The sequence below is a fragment of the Vanessa tameamea genome, chromosome Z (genome assembly GCF_037043105.1).
Source record: "Vanessa tameamea isolate UH-Manoa-2023 chromosome Z, ilVanTame1 primary haplotype, whole genome shotgun sequence".
Lineage (NCBI taxonomy): Eukaryota > Metazoa > Arthropoda > Insecta > Lepidoptera > Nymphalidae > Vanessa > Vanessa tameamea.
The window spans coordinates 7,698,543-7,724,247 of NC_087341.1; the positions used below are offsets into that span (position 1 = coordinate 7,698,543).

At 31.3% G+C, this 25,705-nt stretch overlaps 2 protein-coding genes across 2 annotated transcripts in view; one reads left to right on the forward strand and one right to left on the reverse strand.

Moving 5' to 3' along the window:
* LOC113400949 (beta-parvin) overlaps positions 1 to 25,705 on the reverse strand; it is a 165,316-nt gene that overhangs the window by 69,624 nt on the left and 69,987 nt on the right. The gene's annotated exons all lie outside the window — the stretch shown is intronic.
* Positions 1,936 to 22,973, forward strand: Ltl (larval translucida). The gene is made up of 8 exons (XM_026640494.2): positions 1,936 to 2,319; positions 19,468 to 19,636; positions 19,756 to 19,962; positions 20,033 to 20,221; positions 20,447 to 20,677; positions 20,778 to 20,999; positions 21,143 to 21,341; positions 21,770 to 22,973. Exons 1-8 carry the CDS (start codon positions 1,994 to 1,996, stop codon positions 22,189 to 22,191), a joined length of 1,965 nt encoding a protein of 654 aa, XP_026496279.2. The 5' UTR covers positions 1,936 to 1,993; the 3' UTR covers positions 22,192 to 22,973.

Below are 25,705 nucleotides of genomic sequence, written 5' to 3' on the forward strand. Positions count from 1 at the left end.
CGTTTTTTTCCCAATTTGACATAAATGAAACAGTTTACTTGATCATTTACGTTGAAGGTTGCATTTTGTTCCTACGTGGTTTGAGCTTGAATGAGCTTCTATTATGATTTCCAATACATCGTTATAGACTTGCGTCTCGTCTCGCCATTGTTGAGATCAAATTGTCCATAAAGGAAGCGATCAAACCAAATACCGACTCGTGCATTTATTTGCTGTACCTGGTCTATATATCTCGTTCATTGCTGCGTTGGTGCCACGATAGATCTCGTGCTGGTGAATTAATGACGTATGAATAGGTCAACTCGAAACAACTTGAATTTCGAATTGTCTGTAGAATGAAAGTTGTCGATCTTTACGATCTCACCTAATATTTAGTTGTATTATAAATTTCGTTTTAAGCTTTAGTTTGGTGCTATATAAACCAATGTGACAAAAGTTTTCGAGTTTATTGAATACCCGGAAATTTTAATAACATAATGACTTAACTGAAACTTGGTTTATACCAAGTTACAGTAATTATTAAACGTACATTTACATTTTAACTGTGTATTTACGCTTTACATAATTTATATTTTGTGATAGCTTCATGACAGTTTTTGCATCTCCTTTTTATATGTGATAGATATAAATTGTCAGGTTATATACTAGATTTTATGTGAGAGACTTTGTGGCTCCCCCAGGCCTGCAAATGAAACGTCTTTTAATAAGAGTACAATTCCTCCCAATCACATTGGTCTACTGAAAGCATGAACAATTTATTTAATTGTTGTTAAATACAGACAGTGCGACGTCACTAGTGCAACTAACACTTACAATTTCAAGATTCGAGATTGCCTATAGTGATCAGGACGTAACCATTAACCACAGAAATTCTATATGCTTAATTTGCGTTAATATTTCAACTTGTGTTCAGTGGTTAAGGAAAACGTTTTGAGGAAAGGAGGAGACGTGAGGAAACCAAGTTCAACGGTCAGAGATTTACTGGTTGTTGCTTTACTTTTCTATCTAGTAAAGCAAATATTTGTTATTTAGTCTCCAGTCGAAGAAATGATGTGGTTCTGTAATATCCGCGATCGATTTCACGATGTAACTTTGAACTGGCGAAGAATTTACGATAAAATTGATAATATTTTTATTTATCCTACTAACTACATCATAATACATATTATAATTTAGCATTGAATTTGTAATTAAATGATTATAAAATCATTTAATTACAAAACAAATTAAAACATTTTATAATGTTTTATAAAATCCTGACTGCACTGTTAGTTTATGTCAAATGTTTATTTTTGTTGTTTCGCTAGTCATGTTGAATTGACATGTGAGGACTGCATTCTCTTAGTCGGATTTTAGCGAAAGCATAAAATACGTGAGCTGTACTTACCCGACGAAATAAACAGAACCTTAGATTTTTTACTTCTAAATATTTACACGTTCAAAAACACCGTAAACTTTTTTTAAATTTATTTTAATATCGGCTATGAGCCTCTAATAAGAATATATTTTATAAATTGGTATGTATTCTTACGTTCAGTACGCAAATGTTATCATTTACTATTTATTGGTTATTTTCTTGGAATTGTTATGTACCCACTCACTTTTATTGATGTAATTATTTGTTATCTGTATCCTATGTCAGTGCTTGCTTGCTTTGCTTTAAAAAACTGATACTAATATTAAAAAATATATATCATCCTTATTTGTTACTAATATGAATTATAAATATGTAAGAATTTTGACACATTTATTCTATTACCAATAAAAAAGATATTGTTTTTTTTTTAATGGAATAAACATAGTGTAAATTACAGTTTTGAAAAGAAAAATGCAGATTGCGTATAGGCAGTATTGGTGCGTGACGAAGGCGGTGCGTAGCGCGATGAGCATCGCAGCGACGGTGGCGGCGCGCGGTGGCCAGAGTGCGCGGGTGCGGCAGCGTGCGCGCAGCGGCACTCGGCAGTAGCGCGACCAGCCCCGACCGGCTCACACGATGATCGCGCTCGCGCTTGCTGCCGCCTTCCTGAGCGCGCTGGCCGGCCAGCTCGGCGCCGGTGCTAGCCTGCATTGTGCCATGAGGCGCGAGATTTCTCCTTGTACTTGCCGACGCGAGGACGTTGGCACCGGTGCTATCCTCGTTATATGTCAACGCATCAACACCTACGAAGACATCGCACGCGCCCTTACCAACAAGTTCAGCCCCGAAACAAAAATCGGTCTCGACATCTCCTACTCTCAGCTCCCAGATTTCGCCGATCACAGCTTCCGCGAGCTGGGTCTCTCCATTACGAGGCTCAAACTCAACTTCGACAACTTAAGGCAAGTCGATTTAAACTCAGATAGGATCCTGTGCTAGTCCGTAAACAAAAATGTGTAAGCTCTTTGTTGTGTAAAACGGTCGGACGAATAACCTATTGAAACGTGATAATGAAACATCAAAACAGTGCGTGAGTTGAAAGAGAAACAACAGGTCTGTGATAAGAGACACGCCAGCGATGGGAATCGGTTTGTTATCAGGAGTGTGGGCGGCGCCCTCTCCAGGGCTGATTGCAAATCCACAATTCTGAGGCCGCAGGAAGAAGCTAGTGAACGTACATGCGATCGCTTCTCAGTAAATTTCCTTTCGAAATAGCGTTATTATTGAAAGCGAAGCTTATCAGCACAATAACGTCGATTATCAATATAAAAGCAAACACGAAGAATATAAACTAATCATCGACGGTCGGTATTTAGACGTATCGTTTTCGACATCTATAAACGTCATTTAAGACGCCTGTGACCCGTCAACTCGAAACTTATTGACCGCAATTGATCTTAAAATTTTATAGTCTCTATCGTGCTATATAAAAATGTACACGAAATATAATAATTTCTCTGTACCTCAATCGCTTCTAATTTCTGTGGAATAATGAGTCAACAGAAAGTAGGTACTGAGTGCACTTGTTCACGAGGCGACATTATTTCAAATTATAATCTTCTGTTTATTTCGTAGGTGTTATTTACAATGCGATAGACAACAGTTTAGTCGCGAAGTGATAATGGAAGAGAGTAGAAAATGAACAATACGATTTATAACAGTCAGAGGGTAGGAAATACGTAATACTGTTTTTAATTATTAAAACTATATACATGAATTCCAATTACGTATGGGGATCACATCTAGGAGACTCAGTGCGATAGTTCGCCGGGTTATCGCAGGTCGCCTCTAAAGCAGTAAAATTGAATGATATCATATTGGTCGTGTCATATTCACTATATTTACTAATGGTGTACTAACAAATTACTGTAGACGGTTGTTTGTAAATTGTTATTGTTTGACAAATCCAGTTAAACAAATAGCAAGTAAACAATTTGCTTTGAAAATCTCCTGTATCCGGTATGATTTCAATATCTATTGCAAAGTTATTAATAAAATAAAAGTCATTTGTAATATGAATACAAATATATTATGTATATTATACAGTTATTAATGATTACATAATGTCACGTTTGATAATAATATACTGAAATGGCCGGGGATTTTTGGTAATATCGTGGATATATATTTTATTTCATTAAGAATGGTATAATGGATAGGTATATCTTATCATATCATGCCTAGACTAGGTTGCAATTAAAAACGCCTAAACGAGGACTTTTTGTAAGCACTTTCAGATGTTCAAGCAAGCTAAATAGCGAACTATGTTAATAAGGCATGTCAATGAAAACAATTAAAATTTTAAACTTTACTATTGTTGATTTCCAGTCATTGATTCCTTTTCAATAATTCTTTGTACGGTATATAATACGAGAAAGTGCTCTCCATTGATAGGTGCATAAGTTTTCGTTGAAACATTTGTGTAAATACACTGATATAAATCATATTTTTAATTATAGGTAAAATAAACTGGGCGAAGGCCCTCGTAAAGGATCAATATTTGGAGAATATTCCAATTGCATTGGCATATAAAATGTACGCTGTAAATATATATTTTTTATAAAACACAAATATTCTCGCGATAGTGCAGTGCACGAAATGAATTAAGTAATATATTGAGCACATGTTGAATAAGTGTTGCTAGCCCTTTTTAAAGTGTGGAAAAACCCGAGCAAATTGTTGTTTTACAATTACCATCGGTTTGTCTAGATTTATATTGATTAATTGACAATTTGATGCATTCGTACTATTTTTACCTGATATTTATATGCTATTATAATATAGCTAATTTAATCAATGTATTTATGTATTAATCAATGCGGTAGAAATCCATGTTAAATTTTTACAGTACAAGTTAACTTCATACTTACCGACTTTATATTTAAATCTAACTGCCTTTAATAATATAATGCTCTTCGACTGAATTACTGACAGAGTGCCCAATCTCAGAGATACTCCACCGCCATAGCATGGGTACCAACACCACACTGCTCTTTCTATTCCCTCACTCATATATCCTGTTAGTATGGCAGCTCGAGACGACCGATTCCAAGTCATAGTTTTGTAAACACTACGACAAGAAATATTAATTGGAAGATTAACTAATGGCTAAGTACAAGCTAAAAAATTTTAAAAAATCTATTTGAAAATTTTGCCAATATATTCTTTTTTGTTCAATATACAGATTGCAATAAAGGAAAAGAAATAAAATTCCTGAAGATTTTTTCAAATCCAACCGATCATAATTTCAGAACAAAAAAACAAACCTTTCAGTTGGACTATATTGTATCATTAGAGTTAGTATAGATCATTTCTGTGTTCAAAATGATAAAAGAAAAATGTATTATTTAACACAATTTTTAATTCATACTAATATCGTAAAGAACTATAACACTTACATTTAATTTGATTTAAAAAAAAAAATCTAATTTAGTTTTGTTCTTATTTCACGAAAAACACACATAATCCAATGAACTTTGTACGTAGATAACAAATCTCTAAAATTACTATAGAAAAATGAGCAACGACATAAACGTAATTTTTTTTCTGTAAGGAAAAATATAACAACAGCCGAAGTTTTGTTCAATTATCATAATCATTACGTATTAATTTTAGAAGGTTTAAGTTTCTTAAGAACGAGGTATGCGCCAAAATATCTTGTGTTCTATGTATCAATGCATTAGCGAAGAACGAGCGAAAAGATTGGTTGGAGAATCAATTTTCAATCAAAATATCGGGCAAATTCGAGAAGCTAGTGTACATAATTATATTTTCGACTGAACTAAAAACTCTCATTTCACTTTATACATATTACAATTTCATAGGCTAACGATTTCATATTAAATTAATTTTAGCTGTAAATGACACGTTATTTAAAACAAAGTTTGCTCCGTTGCTTTGTAAAATGAATTCGCTATATAGAGGTAGATTGAAAAGATTCATTTCGCGAATCAAGGGGGTTCGTGGTTGATCTGATTAAAGGTCTCTATCATGGTTTCATGCACAAACAAATAAATTATTTCTGCATTGCAAAAGTGCGTAGTACAGTAATCGTTTTAATAAAGATGAAGCGTTGTTGCGTTTATTTGCGTAACGATATTATTTAAGAAACACTGTGTTTTGATAATAGTTGCGTATTATTTTTTAGACGAACAAATACTGTAACGTGCTGATAATAAATTTAAAATAAATTACTAAATATGTGGTAATTGGCATATCGTGCATATAATTATTTTAAGTTTATCAGCATATTCTAAAACTTAAGCTATTTTTCTGTATAGCTTGAAATTTCTTAAAATGTTTTTATACATTACTCATCTGAGCATCTTATTTTAACTAGTCGATCTTAATAGAAATAGATCTCTTGGGGCACTAATAAATGTAGGGTCCCACAGGGATCAATTATTAATCCATTTGTCTACTTCATCTATATAAATTCTTAGCCACACTTGGAGCTAACAAATATCTTATATTTTGAGCAACTGTTTCACTATCTAAAAGATTTTTTTATGATTATAATTACAGTCTGTATCCATCCAGTGCTGGGCGGATAAACCATTTCTCCGTCAGTTCATCTGTATCCAGCGTCGTCTTAACATTCTCGTCTAACCATAAGGATGTTGATTTGTCTCCAAATGTCGTCCTATTCTAAAACGATATTCTGTAATCAATTTAAAGACTATCCAACATCCTACCTCACATTCATCACTTCCACATGAACGTTGAAGTAGAGGATACAGACACAATTAAAAAAGATATAAAATATGTCGCATAATGGTGGATGTGTGTTACGGTTTTTAATGAGTCTTGGAAGATTTATTTTAAATGTTGATATTAATTTTAGAATTTAGATATGGTATTTATTTTATACAACTTTTTATCTTGACTGTATTACAGTCAAAAGGACGTTAGTCCTTTTTTAGCTCAGTTAGATTTATTTATTAAGTCGATATCTGCAGAATATTCAATCTGATAGGTTCCAACGCATACTCAATGCACTTTTCTTACATTATATATATATATATACAAATACATTCGAATATTTTTTGTTATTTTAAAAAAATAAATAAAATAAAAACAATGTTTAAGAAAAGATTAAAGTAAAAGCATCTAACTAAGCTTTCTTTCGTCTTGTGACATTCAAGGTACTGAATGTCAAATATCCAAAGAGAATTAAATAAGTTTTGCAATGAATCGAAAAAAATATATACAAATTAGTAAGTACTTATAATAAACACAAATATCGACTCAGAAATTGGAATTCCAAATTATTTATTTTGTTTGTAGACAGGAAATAGAAGTGCAGTTCTATTTGAATTCACTTTGTATATTAATCGAATTACGTTGATACGGTATATTGAAGCGAGTATGTTTTAAATGTTTTAATTATAATATTATTCAACGCCCTGTATCACTTTTTGTAATTTAACGGCAGTATTCTGCAGTCAGCTTTGAATTTATTCGTATAGAAAAGCTCTTCAGATGCTCTAGGTTTATTTGTTTATATTTATTATTAATAACAGAGGTGGAACTAATTGTGATGGCTTCTGGCTAGTCAGGATTAGGTTATTACAGTCAGATTTTTTTATATATTACCATAACTAAAGATGACTGACGAGATGGTGGAGTAAGTTTATTTCACAATTAAATATGTAAATAAATACTTTAAAAATTTATAGCATTAAAATTAATAATAACACAAAAAAATGCTCAATAGGAAAAAGTGTCACGTATCACGCGTACAGATTGAAATAATTATTTCTTAAAGTTTTGTCCAAGTTTAGTTGTCAGAATTTAACGATTGCAAATTTCCGAATAAAATTTCTGCGAATTTGGTTTTAGACTTGTGAGCAATTTGTTGTCATTTCATTACGTAATATAATATTGCATTTAATGGATCTGAGCTGGCACCGTAAGGACTAACTTTGCATCGGAGGTTGGCAAATGTTATAGTAAACATATAATCGCTTTATACCACGTATTTCTTCCTTGTTGTATTGTTAATTTTGTAATTAAGTTTTGATTTCTTTATAATTTCATAATATGATATTGCTTCTGTTGCCTTGGGCGGTTGTAAGTCTGAGTTTCGAAAAGGAAAAGGACTATTTGTACTGGAACAAAATCATTTGTTTAATATTCGATTATTTTTAGCAGTTAGCACAAACAAACTTCATTTTACTAGGCTTTTATTTTGCTCACAAAATCTGTGTTTGATCCACATTAAATAAATCAATAAATTAAATTCTATATAGAGTATTTAAATAATTAATTTCGTGCATTTTAAAATTGTGATATCAGGTACACGGGTTTTTTAATAAATTAATTAAAAAAATTAGTCAGTTTCACATGGGATGGTGTAAGTATTCTAATGATACCATTCAACATATCCAAATCTGTTCAGACAGTTAAGAGTAATTTTGGAATAAAGAAAATGACATACATACGTGTGTCCTGGATATATTACAGTGGTTTTATGGGTAGTTGTGTAAAAATTGTTAATTAAAAATTATTATAATGTTTCTTTGTGAACAAGTTATTACAACATCTTTAGAGTTCTCTGCAAAATACACATATTTTAAGTTCACTAAGTATTAAGTCCCCGTGCACAAGCTTTGCGAATGTTTCTTGTATATTTAAATCAGCTTACTTGCATCTGTTTGCCAAGAAACAAACTGTTTTTATTTTTGTTATCAAAATTATTTTACATAGATTATATATAAATAAATAAAGTAAATAATATCATATTATTTCTGCTCTTAATAAATACTATACATTAACCAAAAAAAAGTAGTAGAACTAAATAAATAAATTTGATATAGTTTCGTAGGGGTATCCGAACCACTAGGATAGGTAGACTCTTAGTGAACTACTCCGCACCAAGCTATAATTGTTTTAGAAACAATATTGCAAATTTAAATACATAAAACTCATTTGAAATTTACGAAGAAGCTAACGAAACTGGTTAAACTTAAAATGGATTGTAACTACGATTTAACATCAGGTTATTTAATTCCGAAGTACTTTTTTAATTCGATTTTTTTAAAAGCGATCTAGTAGTACAATCCGTTGTGAATAGAATGGAAATATTAAAATGTAAATTATGTTAGAGGTTTTCTATGAAAAGTTCTTTTGTTCGCGGTAAAAGTAACAAGATTATTTCAGCGCAATAAGAACGTTAATGTATAAATTCAATTTATAAACGTACAAAGTTGTATAAATAAAATTGCTGTTAGGTACCGTACGTCCGTTTTCCCGGCTTTCTAATTTTTATCTTATTGTGCGGGTATGTTAAGAATTAATGAAAACGTAAAAAGATTATAGTATCAGATTTAAAAACTGCCGAGATGATACAAATAATTAAATATTGCGAGTTCAAACCTTTGAAAGCACAGCTGCGACTGGCGTCATGTGATCAATTTGAGCGCATAATTCATCTCATCAGTAAAAAATCCTGGAATTTGTTGGATAAAAATCTGCCACATTTGTGTTTTAACCCGCATTGGAGCCGCATGGTGAAATAACCTCCAAGCGTCCTCCTCGAAAGGGAAAAAGACGCTAGCGCAGTTGAGAAGCATTTACAGGCTATTTTAGTCTAGTAATTTTACCAATAACGTGATATTGAAGTTAGTAATATGATTAATTAAAATAGACGAGTGTGAATTATAAACATTTCGTTATTGTCGCATATATTACGAATATAGATTCTAAACCTATCGTGTAAAGGTCATAGCGTCGATTCTAAGTGCTGGATAAATGTACAATAACATAAACATATCAATAAATTATAATATCTCTTCTAATATAAGTACTTATATGTAGGAAGCAATTAAGTATATTTATAGACTTTGCACAACTTTTAATTTCGGAGTTATAAAGTAGCAATAACTCGTACAATATTTACCACTCGATTCATTTATGTGGATAAACTTTTCAGTCTTAGATTAGACTTTAGGCTCATATTTATTTTTTCTGCTCTTAGATATTCAAGATTCTAAGAGTTATTGGAAAAACTATCGTAAGTTGTATAACAGTAATGGATTAAAAAAAAGAAAAAACAAGACTTTCACGATAACATTTTAATTGACAGTTCTTTAGAATTGTTTTTTTAATTGCGATCTATATTTCAATGTTTATAAACAGAAACATAATTATGTATAGTGTATTCCAATTGCAGAAGGAGGAAGATAAACATGCCTTAGATTCAAATATTCCATGCGATATTCTAATAGCTCTACGATATTACTACTTATCCACCTAACAACTTATGTCTATTTTAATTTTAATCACAAAGTTCCGATACCAATTTTGCCGAAAATCGAAACGCCATTTTTTCACGAAAATATAATTAATACCATAGATTATTTCAGATATCGTCCAATGATGTCATGTCAATTTAATGTCGCTGCTGGAATAACTGACATCTTTTATTTCTATGGGTGAAGGTTACATTGGATGACAACGTTTATATGTGTAACGTTTTTGCATTGCGATGAAAAATATTTCACTAATAGTTACTGAGCTCATTCCTTACTAAAAATTCATTCAATAACGATAGGAAGGTAGAAGCTACGTCTTATCAGAGCCAATTAGCACTAATAGACTAAATATAGTTACATAAAATAACTGTCTACAAAATGTAAAACAGAATACTATCATATTGCGTGTTTACTCTTGATTTTAAATCTATAATTCTGACTAATAACATTATTAGAAGCAACATTGTTGTAATTATAATTGTCAGTTTCAATAACTTATAGCTAGAAATGTAAATTTCCTTCCAATATTTAAATCTATATTATTAATTGAGAAATTATTTTTTATAAAAAAAAAAAACTAACAATATAACATGAAACTTCCAACAACAGATGCAGTGGGTTTTAGAGAAAGTTTAAGTATAATGACACCGGGCCGAAAACGTCGGCCGAAGATCTTACTTGTCTTATATAAATGGAATCGCCATATTTGATATTTGTCATTGATGCAACAATAATTGATAAAAGATTATAATTTCCATTCATCTTCAGTCCGTTGTTATGTGTATTTTATGTGGTAGACATTATGAATAAATAGAATCGATTGTTCTCATTACATCTTTTATCTTTTGTAAAAGTAAACAGGATTAACTAGTACCAATAGAATCATTCCATGAACAATTCTCGCGCACGTAAACGTGATTGGATCACACCTAACATTACCGATATTATTATTTCCTTTTAAAACTGAATTGTCAAAAAACTATCGATATAATAAATATAATCATTAATCAATTAAAAGTATATCGGTAACGACATTTCGTTGGTTCAAGGTAAGAGAATGATTGGGATGCTTTTAGGAATAGATCTTTCTTGAATTCTCATTTAAAACTTTTAAGTTTATACGTCAAATAAATCATAACATATTCACTTAACTTTTTCATGTTTTCAAGAATACCTTTTCATCCGAGGGACGTGATAAGTTACGTTGGATTAATCCCGACTAAAACCGTACGTACTGTACGTCGTTTATTACATAAGTTAGGGCTAAATGTACATATGTCTCGTAGTTCCGGGCCGTAGCTGTGTCAGTCTTTTGGTAAGCTTACTCATTTTCATAATATTTTCATCTTTGTCTTTTCTTCCATATACCATGTAAATCCGTCCACAACGGATTTTTTTTTAGTGAGATAACTTCCAATAAGCGATTTCTTAGTGGAAGATTTCGCTAACGAGATTATACGCATCAGTGGGCACCACATATCAGCGGGTGGTCTGTAGATCAATGAATTTCCAAAGCACGATGTATTCATCTTTATTAGAAATAGCGGTAATAGCGGGAGTAACGCATTTACAAAAGAAACATAAAGAGGCCTTGTCTCTGTAAAAAGTCAGTTACCAAATACTTTAATAACAATTAATTAAATTTTTAAAGCAAGCTAAAAGAATATCGCAAGTAGTAGGTTCGGTGATACGTTAATGTATTTCAAAATAAGGCGCTTTCATATATTTAAACGTGACTAGAACTTGTGTCCACGTGAAAATGTATTACGATTTTTATACTTCTGAACGAATCTCAGTAAAAACAAAGAACTTAACAAGAGAGTCTTGAAAATAGAAACGGACTTGGCTAAAACAATATTGATTCGTTATCCGGAAAGCGCGTAGGTAGTGTCACGTTAACGTATTTCGTTTTCTTGTGCTTTCATGTACTTAAACACGTGGCAGTATTACTGTTACGAGTGTATTACGATCGTCATAATTCTGAACTGACCTCACTGTACAAAAATAAATTATCAAGAGGATTTTAAAACAAAAAAGCAACATCAATTTTAAAACTATTTGATCTACTTTTATTCGAAATATGAGTTAAACTCTATTGTAATACTTGGGATATATTTCTTTTTGTTAATGCGAGAAGATCTATCGTGATCATTCTGAACCTTTATATGGAGGATATCGTCGTACTCTTATGGACTAAAACTTCATGATGGTCATCATAGCAGTGATCTCTATTAGAAATCCATTACAGCGCCTGTTGGGGCGATTTAATGATAGTGTTTGGTATCTTTAGTTGTTATAATGTTGTGTATTCTCACTATGACCATGATCCCCAAGTTTTTACCATTTCATTTAAACTTAAGGAATTTTAAATAACGTTTTTGTTTTTGATTTAGACACAGAAAATATTTATAGTAGGTATATAACTGTACTTTCAATATATTTAATTTTTCAAACCGTTTATGTTTAAAATAATGCAGTCGCTGTTTAATAAATAATTTATTAAGAATATGGTCAATATAAATTCATTTACTTCTTGAAGTTTCACCCACGTTGATTCAGATCAAGTCAACTAGTTTAGACATAATAAAACTGAAAATTTTGCGCGCAGTGAAGGATAAATGGTAGTTTTGTCTGTACTTTACTATACTTTTTGACTTTGTCATTTCTTTTCATTGCAATAACCACAGGATACTACTATTTATATATCAGTGTTTGGTGTCACACTTGACACTAAGTGATTTAAGTACCTATTTGGATTATGTCAATGTTGTAAACACTATTAAATTCGCATTTGTATATAGTAGACAAATTTATTTGTTTAATTTATACTTTTTTGTTGTTAATATATATATTTTTTTATTTTAATTTAGTGTTTTTATTTTTAGTGTATCTACTTATTTATGCCAATATTTTTTATAATTATTTTATAAATAGATACTTATTTATATCTAAAATTTTAAATAAAATAAAACCGACTTGCACAAATTCCTACATAAATATTATTTTTAAAGTTTTAGTTAACACTACACTCACTTCACTTGTTCACTTAAATTAAAAAAAAAAAACTTTTTATAAACTTTACTGAGTTTTTTTTATGTAATAGATAAGTGGACGGGCAAAAGGGCCACCTGATGGTAAGTGGTCACCATCGCCCATAAACATTGACGCTGTAAGAAATAATAACCATTCCCTACATTATGTCCCTTATGACTGTTGTTACACTGGCTCACTTACCCTTTAAACAGGAACATAACAGTACTAAGTATTGCTGTTTGGCGGTAGAATATTTGATGAGTGGGTGGTACTTACCCAGACGGGCTTGCACAAAGCCCTGTCACAAGGAAGGAGTTTAAAAATACATCATATAAAATTATTTTTTGTTGATATTATCAGTATTTTATTGGGTGTTTGTGATGTCTTTTTTCTTTCGATGTCTTCTTCTCTTTCGTCCTCATCGAGTCGTTTTACTTTTTTGATTAGTTTACATGTTCTTATTTTTGTATAATGTCTTCAGCGACTGTACGAAGAATGATACACATCACATCACAATGCCAAGTTAATGCCGCTCAAAAGGCATTCGATGGTTTTCACTTTACGCGTGCACAAACGGAATTTATCACAACATGTACGATAATCCTTTTTTCGCATCGGTTGACTGAACGAATTAAACTCAAAACCTATCAAAGAGATTTTCATACATTTTTCAGCAGTGCAAATTTTCTATATTTACTTTAACACGTAAAAAATAGTGCTGACTGGGACTGCTCAACGTAAACCAATAAACATATTCGATATTAAACATTTTTTCTGCCAATGCGAATCCGACTAGTAACCGGAATATATAATATTTTTATATTAATTACGGTTGAATTTATTCAACGTCAACATTAAGCAAACATAATGATAAAAGTATATTTCTTATATGGAACACTACGAAATCCCAGTCAGATAATATTTAACTTTTCGCGATTCTTTATAAACATTGTCTAGCCTCGAATTGAATAAATAATTGTTCGGTTTTTCTTCCTGACACAAATAGATTGTTGATTAAACATTGACCAAATAGTTTTAAAACCTTATGTAACTAAATCCTAATCATCGAAAATTGTATCACAAATTTGTATAGCTTTGTCTGTAAGTATTCCGAGATATTTTTCTGAAATTATACATACAGTTTTTAGGGAGACCTACTTCTCGTTTCATATGCATTTCTCGGCCTGATTTTGTTTGTAATGAATTGACTAGGACGGTTTAACGGCCTCAATACTACTGTTTGTGTTAAACTTAACAATTTGCTATCACTACTTAGTATCCTATATAATATTAAAATAAGTTTCTAACTTGTTAATAAATGGTCAAATATAAGTATATGAGTACTAATATACCGTTATATTACATTTTTATAAATTAATATTCGTAAATTTATAAAACATCTGATTATTTCAGCGTTTAATTTGCAGTTCGGCAATCTATAAATTATAATGATTAAAAAAATTACCTCTTCCAGTTCCTCATATCACATATCTTTGTTAAATCCAGTCAGATAAAATAAATAAAAGTAAAACAGCCTCCCCGTCCTATGATATAATTGATTCAAGAATCGTTTTGTCTCTTTTGTGATTTACTGATAACTCAAAAGTTGTTGTATTTTTGTTATTTGTAATATTAAAAAACAGCATTAAATTTCACTAAATGATTTATCTTTTAGATATCACACTATACCTAATCTATATCATTATGCTGGTCTAGTACCAGTGTGATGGGATATCACATCGATTGAACATTATTCAACACACTGAAACCCACCAATGATTCCTAAGTAAGTACTAGGGGTTTTTGGTGTACGCGGGTTATATTGGCTATACCATCATTTTACCTCGATCACAATTCACAGCACACTATCTACGTAACCTGCTTCCAAAAATATTGTCTGCAACTGCAACTTCAAATTGATTCCAGATTCCATAGACAAGTGCTAATTAATTTACGCAAACTGCCTCAATACTTACATCAATTTTATTCGATAAATGATAAACGTACATACAGACGTTCATATCTTAATTAACGTGAGTAATTGAAGTATTTTTATTTTTTATTATATCTGTATTTTAATTTAAACATAACTACAACACTATCTTTCATATTTCAAACATTGAAGAAATGTGAACTTCTATACCAACTTTCATAAACTTCGTATGAGTTTTACCTGTACGAAGTGTCTCGACTGAGCAGCAAGTTATGTACACACATACTTTTGCATTTAATATACGATAAGAGCTAATAAGTGAAATTTATAAGAAACCAAGTAATTATAAAGTTATAGCACAATATGTGTCGCGTGTATAGGGCATACGTTTACCTGACAGTCGAGTTTTCTTAACATCTTTGTAAACTATCACACACAATACATTAAATCATTTAACAATGTCATACATATGTTTAAGTTTAATAAATATATTATCCTACACTACCTTATTCCCTTGGCTTGTTATAATACAATCACAGCTTTATACGATCAAAAATATTGTATTTTATATATTTTTGAATTTATTATTTGGCAGTAACTATAGTTCATTTCCATTGAGGTTGAATGACTCACAAGGTTAGTTTTTCTGACAACCTTGCCTCGGTTAATACATCAATGTAGGTCCCAGTACAATCACGTCCAGGCTGAGCCTAGCGCTTCGTTTAATTGGTCTCGTTTTGTAATTTAATTACCCTTTGGCCTAAGCCAGAATGACAATTATGAATCGTTCGGACCGGCCACTGCTACTCTTAATACCGGACAGTATTTTGTTCTCTCATTTTAGGCGTACGTTTTTATTAATAATACTTAGTTCAATATTCACAAATATAATACACTAATGGTTGTATAAGTGTATTTTATTTAGCTATATTTAAAACTTATGAGTAATCCATTTTTAAATAATAATAATAGATTCTAATTTTTTAGCTCTTAGAAGTTTTTATATTGCATATTTGTTATATAACGTCTAATCTTTGAAGATGTCATATGGAAAAATAGTAGAAAGAAAATACGAAACAAGATCTATAATTTTAATACGTACTCGTAACATATTCAACATTTAAATATGTAATATATAATGAAACAATGTGAGATTGTTTGTTTTTAAGCCAAACAAAAGTTAAAATAAAGAAGCAATTATATATATTATATCGATAAAGACTTACATGCGTCCTCTAATAACTATAATTTGCTTAATTCTTGAACTGTATGTATACATCATTGTAATTAGTAGCTGAGATGATAAACCCGGCTCATATTGAACTGTTGATCGTTCGAAGCGAGAATTATGTGTAAAATTATTATTTTAATACGGTACGCTTCTTACAAGGTACATATTTTAGGGTTTTTGTAGATGTGTCTAAATTTTACTATAATATAAAGTTTCTGCTTACGATGTGTAAAGAGGGAAAAACATACAAATGGAATTCCCAACTTTATCTGATAGTTCAAATGAAACAAAATGACGCTATAAAAAGTATTTCTAATATATAATATAGGTAGGGAAAGCATGGTTGTCGACTTTGATGTTAATTTAATTTAATATTTCTTTGTTCTGAATAATATTTAGTGCGCATTTTTGTAATAGGTACTCCAAATACGAGGAACCTTCACGTATCAAATATAATTTATATATACAATGTTATTCATTTATCTCGTTCACTATACACATGTTGCTAATATTGTTTACATTAATAATTGCGATGATATAGCGCTTATTAAAGCTATTTTTATTATTCCAATGAATTATGTAGTTGTAGTATTGTAGGATAACCATTCTAATGGTTTGTAACTGCCCTTATAGTTTAGCAATGCCCATTTTAATCCACTGCTGGATAAGGCATCTTCTACGAAGAAGAATATTTAAAATTATATATAAAAATGGTTTATGTATGTTAAGATGAAGTACAAGCTCAGATATGATTTAAAGATGACGGCTGATGAATTTAAGGACGAATTCATTTCCGCAACATTTCGCTAATTCCATGAACCAGCGGCGTGGTACAGAGCTATGCGACCGTTTGGCGCCGCCCCTGCATTGATAACCCCGGGCACGTTGACCCTTGCACATTCGTGTTTACTAAGGCATCATGCACGCTTGATGCAACGTCAATTCATTGCACATCACCTGCTATGATGTCTTCCGCGATGGTTCGCACACGTTGCTTAACAATACTTGTCTCATACCTTAATTATAAGTAGAAAAGGTAACTATAATGATCATAATTAATAAGGGTAATTGTTTCATGGTATTCAGGTCGCCTAGTGATGTATCATATCCACTCCTGAAAAATGCTTTACGATTGTGTGGAGAAAGATATAGGAATATATCTGAATAACGATATTTTTTGCATTTGCATACAAAATCTAAATCTTCCTAGAATGTTGATACTAATCACTCAAATGAAAAATATGTTTATAATATACGAGATACACGAAATACACGTTTATCACGGCAAATTTCTTAATTTATAGCGTATGAAACGTCGAACTTATATAACAATATTATATACTAAACTTTTGAAATGCTTTTTTTTGACTATGCACTAGAAGTTGTATTAAAGCACCCGTGTAAATTAAAAAATGGTTAGAGATTCCGGGGTTAAAGATTTGAATCTGTCATTTTTGTTTCTTATACTTTTTAATGTTCAATTTATCTTTTTATTATATAATAATGATATAGGTAGGTAACAATACAAATTTCTGTGACGTTGATATAACAGATTCATCTAGGAAGGTCCTTTTTGTTATCAAATTATCTCGTGCTATGAGCTCTCGCACTTTTACAAAGACGGTAATTTTATCAAATTTATTCTTAAATTATTAAAGAATTTACGTCATGAATACATATTTTTTACTTTAATGAAGAATATAATTCAATATAATCAGAACGAAGCTATAGAGTAAGTATATGTTTGTGTATGTGCATCTGCTGATGTGTCTGTCTGTGGGTATTTGTGTGAGTACAGAAGTGTGAGTTTTTGTATTTCTGATTGTAGGAGTGTGGGTAAATAAATATAATTGATTATTATTTGAGGAATAGGATAAATACCTATATGAGGAACTTTGTAGGGAATAGGATAATGTAACTAAGTTAATGGTGCTTGTTTAATTTTCTTCTTTTGCAAAATATTAGAGGCGTTATATTTAATAGATATTATCTAGTAATTTATAATTCATGAAATATTAAGATTAACAATTAAGGGCCAGGAATTTATTATTAATTTAATGTTTGTAACTCTTTCATATTTGCGCACCTTTAATAGTGATATTATAGGTTTTAATGTTAGTCATAATAAAAGTTGTACCACAAATAAATAAATACATTCTACCTATTATTTTAAAGCAAATTGAAAACTTATTGCTTATTTGAATTTGAATGTTCACATGAAAGGAATGTTATTAATGAATACATTTTAATACATAAAGTTTCGACACAAATTATATATCATTACGTACTCAGATATTAAATATGTCTAACGTTGTGCCAGACAATTGTTTTATATTATGCATGTTTAAAAAGATTTGCAAAAGATAAAACAAATTCTAACAATTATATGACTATAGAAATTAGTTGAGTTAAATAATTCAAAGTTTCTTAAATTTGAATTATTCTTAATATGCAACGCACTGAAGTCGTTATACCATTCAATAATATAAATATAATATTATCAATCAATAAAATTCCGAGTAAAAAGTGACGATGTTTTCAAACTATTATTTACTATGGAAAATGCTATAAACACATTTTAAAATAATAATTTGATAGTATGTCGGCCGTTAAATAGTAAGCGATAAAAGATATATTTAAACAAGAATTTTATTTTTAACCTTTTATCAACTTCACTACGAATGCTTTTTATTTAATTCGAACTTGTATTTTTTGTTTAGAGTACAATACGCGGTCAATCGTTTTGTTTTCTACGAATTGAAATGCTATGAGCACAGTTTTTAGTATTGAGATTATTGTGTTTTTATAATAAAAGTGTTAACAAGGGATATTAAAATATAGACTGTTTAATCGAATATTTAATATTCAAATATTTGATAAAACAGTCTATTTTTTTAGGAAGTATGTAAATTTCTGTTAATTCATACATAAGTTCTCGCAACGTATGATGTACCAAAATGATGGGTTTTATTTACATACTTCCAAAGTCAATTTTGTGAACATTTAAATAAAAGTTTAGTTTTTTTATTATTAATATTTTTTTTTTAGTTTTCGCTGGACTAAGAAGAATCTTAGAGGGGTAATTTCAATTAATGCATCATTGTTGTACGTAGGTACTACAATATAGTTCTTCACTAAGGAGTCCTTCATGTGACTTGACCGCACTTAAATTAAGATAGGCTTTCTCAGCATCGATGAGCTTTGAGCCGAAATAGACAACAGTATTGTCGGCAGTATTACCATGCATTTTGCGTACCGCGCAAGCCTAGTATAACATTATTTTTAAATTCTATTTATAGTATAGTACATAAAACGTGAACACCATCCTAGTGAACCAGGCTTTCGATCGGGCTATAATTATTGAATCAGTTTACAAAATTTCTTGTTTGGGCTGTTGAGCAGTTCGCTTGTTGGAAGCCAACCCTGAGCACAGTAGCTATGTCTATTTACATATTAATTTTCTTCGTTGAATTCTTGTTTGTAATCTTTTGTTTAGTATATTTTTATTTAGATAAATGTATAGTTTAAGTCCTATTATTAGTTGAATCAAATTACGTAACAGAGATAAAATTTAACAATTATGTTATTGTAATTTCAGTGAACTGAAGGAGAGCGTCTTCACGAAGCTGGACTTGGTAGACTACTTCAGCTTGTCGGACAACTCTCTGATGGAAATGCCGCGACACGTGCTTCGACATCTCCCACACGTCAAAACGCTCGACCTTTGCAGAAATAAAATCACCAAATTGACTGAAGAAGATTTCAAAGTAAGTACACCCATACCATCATATAAATATTTATTATATTAAAAAAAATAATGATACTGTTATTTTAGAATGTATATTTTTTATAGAATATGAAATACTATGTATTTTAATTTTATTAGGATATCCAAGAAGTAGAGCACCTACTCGTGGCAGACAATCAAATATCTAAAATTGAAAGACACGCAGTACCGAAGGCTCTCAAACATGTTCACTTAGGAATTAATAAATTAAACACCTTGAATGGAGCACTACGAGATCTCGATGATTTAGAATGGATTTTCATAAACGCGAATCATTTAAAAACAATTGACAATGAGCTACCAGTGGTAAGGAATATTTGAAAGCTAAATATTTTCCTGAGTAGAGGTACATATAATTAGTACATTTTATTTTTAGAAAGCTAAGAAGATTGCGCTTATCCACGCTGCACATAATGAACTACAAAGTCTACCGAAAGATTTAAGACAAATGCCTTCTCTAGAATCATTATACTTCTATGACAATAATATTAAAACACTGGACGGCGCGTTGCAGAAGTCTAGAAAGCTAGTGAGAATAGGTCTATCTTTTAATAAAATAGAAACGGTGAGTCAATTGTACAGATTAACTTTATTTTAAAAAAATAATGTATATACGTATGTCAAATTATACTTGAAATCGTGCTTGTCTGTAGCTCTGTACAATTAACGATCATTTGGTTGTTCATCAATAAACCTCACAACCAACGTAAATGGCTTATTTGTGTATGTCAATTACGTTGGTTGTATATCCGAATAACAAATAATACTATCAATGCAATTTGTTTCACAGTTGGCCGAAGATGAGTTTTCGGAAACAGAAATTTTAGCTGATTTAGATATTGCTTATAATCAATTAAGATCTCTGAACGGTTCCTTAAGAAGTCTTAAATCACTGCGCTACTTAAACTTAACTCATAACAGCTTAACTGAATTCTCTTTACAAGAAATCAAAGGTCTGAAGAGATTATCTGTGATAGATCTTTCACACAATAAAATAAGTCGAATTACAGGCAACATGGAGGTAAAACTTTTACATTATTTCTTTGATTTGTTCACATTTTGAATTTTTTAAATATTTTTTTATAATAATGTTTTTCACACAAACAAATGCATGATTACAGAATCTTGTTGATGTTGAAACACGAGTGCTAGAGTTACGATTAGACCACAACTATATCCTTAATTTGGGTGGGGCGTTAATGGGTCTACATGGTCTTCTGCGTCTTAATTTAAGCCACAACCAGATACAACAAATATCACCGGATGATTTGATCGGCTTAGAGGACTTGAGGTTACTTGACGTATCTCACAATCATATAACATCATTGGAAGAAACTTCAAAGGTTTGTTAAGTACTGGGTAATCGCTAAAACTATCAAATCTAGCTATGCGAGCCTCTGCGAATTACACGTTTCCTCTATACATTAAAATATGGTAATGCGATAAAAATTGAATTTTACCTCATGTCAAATTTGCTTGTTTTCAGACATTTTTACCTTCTCTGGAGGAACTTATTGCTCATCATAATAATATAACTATTCTGGATAAAGATTTTCATGGACTGCCGTCACTTTGTATCGCTGACCTGTCCTATAATAAGATTCAATCTGTGAATTACGAAGTTGTTTCGAAGTCAAGATGTACTATCAATGGAGTACCCAGTATTTTGAAGATTTATCTTCAAGGTTGGTTCATCTTGCATTAATTTCATTTTTTTTTTCAGGATTTCAACTTGATTATATATAAAATGTTACATGTACCTGAATATTTTTATTGATATAGCTTGACTATTTTATTGATGTAGCCCTAAGATTAATCTCATAAGCGCGGTAATTTGCTGCTGTGGCGATATTGCGAATGTTATAACCGTTTTGGAACATGCATGTGCGATTTTTTAGAACATTCTATGTCATTATGTCTATGAAATGTTATATTTAAAATATTTTTCGATTATTTATTTACAATAAGACTTAACTAAACATAAATCAAAATTAAATATACTTGCTGTACAAAACATTATAAACATTATATTAAAAATATATCTGGTCTTTATTAACTTTGATAGAAGACATAATTTTAATTAATATCTGCTTATTTTCATATTCTTTTACAGATAATCCCGTGTTATGCGAAGAGCGCTTATATGAGCTCGTAGCGATACTGGAGAGCTTGAACACGCGCGTCAGTGGCGTGTCCACGTGTGTGGCCACTCAAACGTCGGCGCCTGTTCTTATGAGGGCGCTGAATGACATCGTACCCGACACACCTGTCATAGTTGTTACGCATACGGGTGTGGGAATGCTAGAAGGACGAGAAATTCAACCATCTCAGTTGGCATATCAACGCGTCGGTGCCTTGATTGGGCACGTTTTACCAGAACGTGAGGGTGGTCTGCCAGTACTGGTGGAGCCGCCAGTAACGTTGCCTCCGGCCAGCACCAACGTAGTAGTGAAGTGGCCGGACGAACGAAGAGAGAAATCTCATCCCCTCGCAGATCATCTCCGCCTACGTGATCTTAACTCCTCACCGCAGTGAATGTGTTACAGCACCGGCGCCGCCGCTAAACGACGCCATCGAACTGAGTGCTTCGCCTTAGAAAATATGCTGCCTTTGACTTACGATAGGTCAGAGTGTGTTCTGATTTGGTTGGATGCTTGGAATATTCACATTGTAAACCTTCGTGATGTATATAGGAGTTATAGTTACCGATGCATCCATATTTCTTTATATTATTCGATATCTTCTAACACGCCAAGCGATGCACGTGCCATACGAAACTACATTTATAAGCATAGAGTAGAAACTGTTGTATGTGTTTTGATTATCGTCATAGTATGACGGTTTGAGTGATTGTGTATTCAGCGTAGACGCTGCGTATTAGGACAATTGTTTTTAATGAAACATTGGCATATCGAAGTTCAATTAACACGTAGAAGTGTCGCACTCTTGGACTATACTAATAACACAAGTGTATAAACCCTGAATTTGTACCTAAAATAATTTATGTAACGTAATATTATTAATTATAAATATTATAGGTGTTAGTGTAATTTATATTGGCGATTAACCTAACATAGGAGCAATATGTTTACACCAGGGAGTAACAAATAAAATCTTTGTTAACCACGAAACATATTCAATAAATGTGCTTTAAAAACCTTCCCTTATTATTGTATACAAATATTTCGATTAGGTCTTCTCATAACGATCGCTCAGTTAGCTCAGAGAGGTCGATGTACTTGTAGTTTTATTCGCCATTATACGGAAATAAAATAATGATTGTAGTTGTTGTTTGGAATAAATAATACACTATGAAATATTTTATTATCCTTATAAAATTTCCCAACAAAACAAACAATAATTAATACGTAATAAAACATAAAAAAAATAAATAATTCAAAATAAGGAGAAACTAGTCAAAAATAGAAATTGAAATATTCAATAGATTTTCAGCACCTTATTATTCCTTACATATTTGATTAAGTGATTGCGTAACTTTTAATTTAATTTAACTTACAATCTTTTTAAACCTAAATGTTGAAAATTCACCCAGTCCTCTGTCTTGGAACTCTTTTTTTTTTAAGCGCGTTTATCGATGGCCGGTTTTATTTGGTTTATGATTTTTTTTCAACTAGACAATACCGTTAAAATTTATTCCGAATATAAAATAAAATATGTACGTCTCTTATTTTCATTCATACATAATTACTACTAAAAATTAGTCTTAACTTATATCAATACTTTGTAAAGGAAATATATTAGTAAGTGTAAAGTAACCGTTTTTGTTTTAAAATATTATTATATATACCTCGATTTATTAATACAGTTAGATGCTAGCATGAGTAATAGGTTGGTTGAAGTGCAGACGGATTATTGAACGCATTTTAATTTATACATTTACCGTCATTATTTGTTTCGTATGCAATTATGTACCACTCATGCGATTAAGTCGAAACTTTGTACAGCTGTTGTTGACACTAGCATCAAAGTTTCAGGCATACATTTGAGCAGGCGTCGAACATTAATAGCACCATCGATGTATTATAGGTAGCGCGCCTGTCATGGGTCGAAGCAATAATTAAAATTTCATGTTAGCCTTGTCTGTGTTTTGTGTCTGGATGTGTGAGATTACGTGCTGTATTGTGGATAGTCATTAGTGAGAGTATGATATATAAATGAATATCAAACAACGCTTCGATATCGACATAATTAAAGTTCTCAAGCCATCCTTTTATTTTGAGCTTGATTGGAATGAATTTAGTTACGTTTTTAGTTTTGTATTTAACATTATATTTATGGTCAAATAGTGAGTTGTAATGGCGTTGTGCAAAATTATTATCAACTTTAGGAATGACATAGTCATCTTTTCTCTTGTAGGTACTTCAGCCTTTTCATAATTGTGTAGGATATCTGAACGGTAAGTACAAAGCAAGTTCAAAATAGCTATACGCGTCCTCTCCGACTCTGAGGTAAAATTTAAGAACAGATCCCCTTGCACAGATAAAGTAGGTAACAGTACATTCAGCCAAGTCCTTATACATTTGAATATGAGGTTTAGTTTAACTCCTTATAAGTTTGTCAATTATTCGTAAGTATTTGAAAATATAGATTTTTTTTCCGTCCTTCCCCAACCGATGACACATCTATTCCAATTAAGTCTCATCAATAAAAGTAATTTTTCGGACATATAACTGAAATTAAAAAACCTAATTCTGCAAACATTATGTTTACGAATGGCAAGCATCTGTCATAATAATTATCTAGTATATTAGTAGCATAAATTTAAAAAAAAAAACTGTTTTTAAAACAAGCTTTTATTTAAATGCGCTAAAAAGAAAAAAATAAACTTTTACTGTTAACTTATTTACATTACATATACAGTACGTCCTTTCATTTGATACCCATATTATAGGAATAAATTAAAAGAATATATCCGACACCTTAAGTGTTCTGCCATACAGGATTTTAAATGACGTCACACAGTTAACTATACATTGTCCTCTAAAGTGAACGCGTATACAAAATTTCAGCTCAATCAGCTAAAGATATCTGCTTCTAAATTGAGTTGCAAGATTTCACCCGTACATACTTACATTGCAAGTTAAATAAAAGCTTGTAAAAAAAGTACACCCATCTTGTGAGGTCAAAATAGTCAAACAATTTTCTTTGCCTGAGGTAACTATAGTTCCTCTGACACGGGCACGAGTTGAAATTTGATTTGTTTGTATGTAGAGGGTAATCAGCGGAATTAATGATCAAATTTTAAATATGTTTTTACTACATAGTAGAAAGTTACATTATTCTTAAATGTTATTTAAGTTTGAGTATTAATGATATTTTTATGCTATTAGATTCTTAATTACCTAATTCCAACCGTGCGAAGCCAGGCAAGGCAGACAAGTCATTTATATGATAATTCGTTAAGTAATTTATAAATAAAATGGATTGAGTGCTCTTTAATAAATATAAGACTAATAAACAAATACTTAATCCAATTATTGTAACTACTATCTATTGGTAGAAGTAGATATGTTTTGTACTCATCGTTTAAATATTCCTATATCGAGTCAAACCCAGTGTCTCGAAGAAAACTTTCAACGTTTTGGTGAACAGTTTCGAGAATGTAATATCTCCCTTCACCCCTCTGCTCAGTTGGATCGCCGATCTTAATCGAAAGTAGCGGCGTTAGGCAAACATCTTAACACCTTGCCATATCTGGAGTCCGTCGAGGTTTCAGGTTTCGATAGTATCGAAGGCTTTAACGTAATCTAAAAAAGCCATACACAGCGGTTGCTTCCGCACAATCTGTCGAACAGTGTAGGTGTGTTCCATGGTACTGTAGATTGATTGAATGTCAGCTTGCTCTTAGGACTTGAGCTTTGGACAGATAAATCTTCTGGCGAGTCGGTTGGTGACAATACTTGATAACACTTTATATATGTGACTCAGGTCATTTGCAACATATAATATACTAAAATTGAAATCAAAGTTTAAATTAGTGTTTTAAAGTAGGTACGACTTACAACCCATTACAATGCCTGGGTGCGTG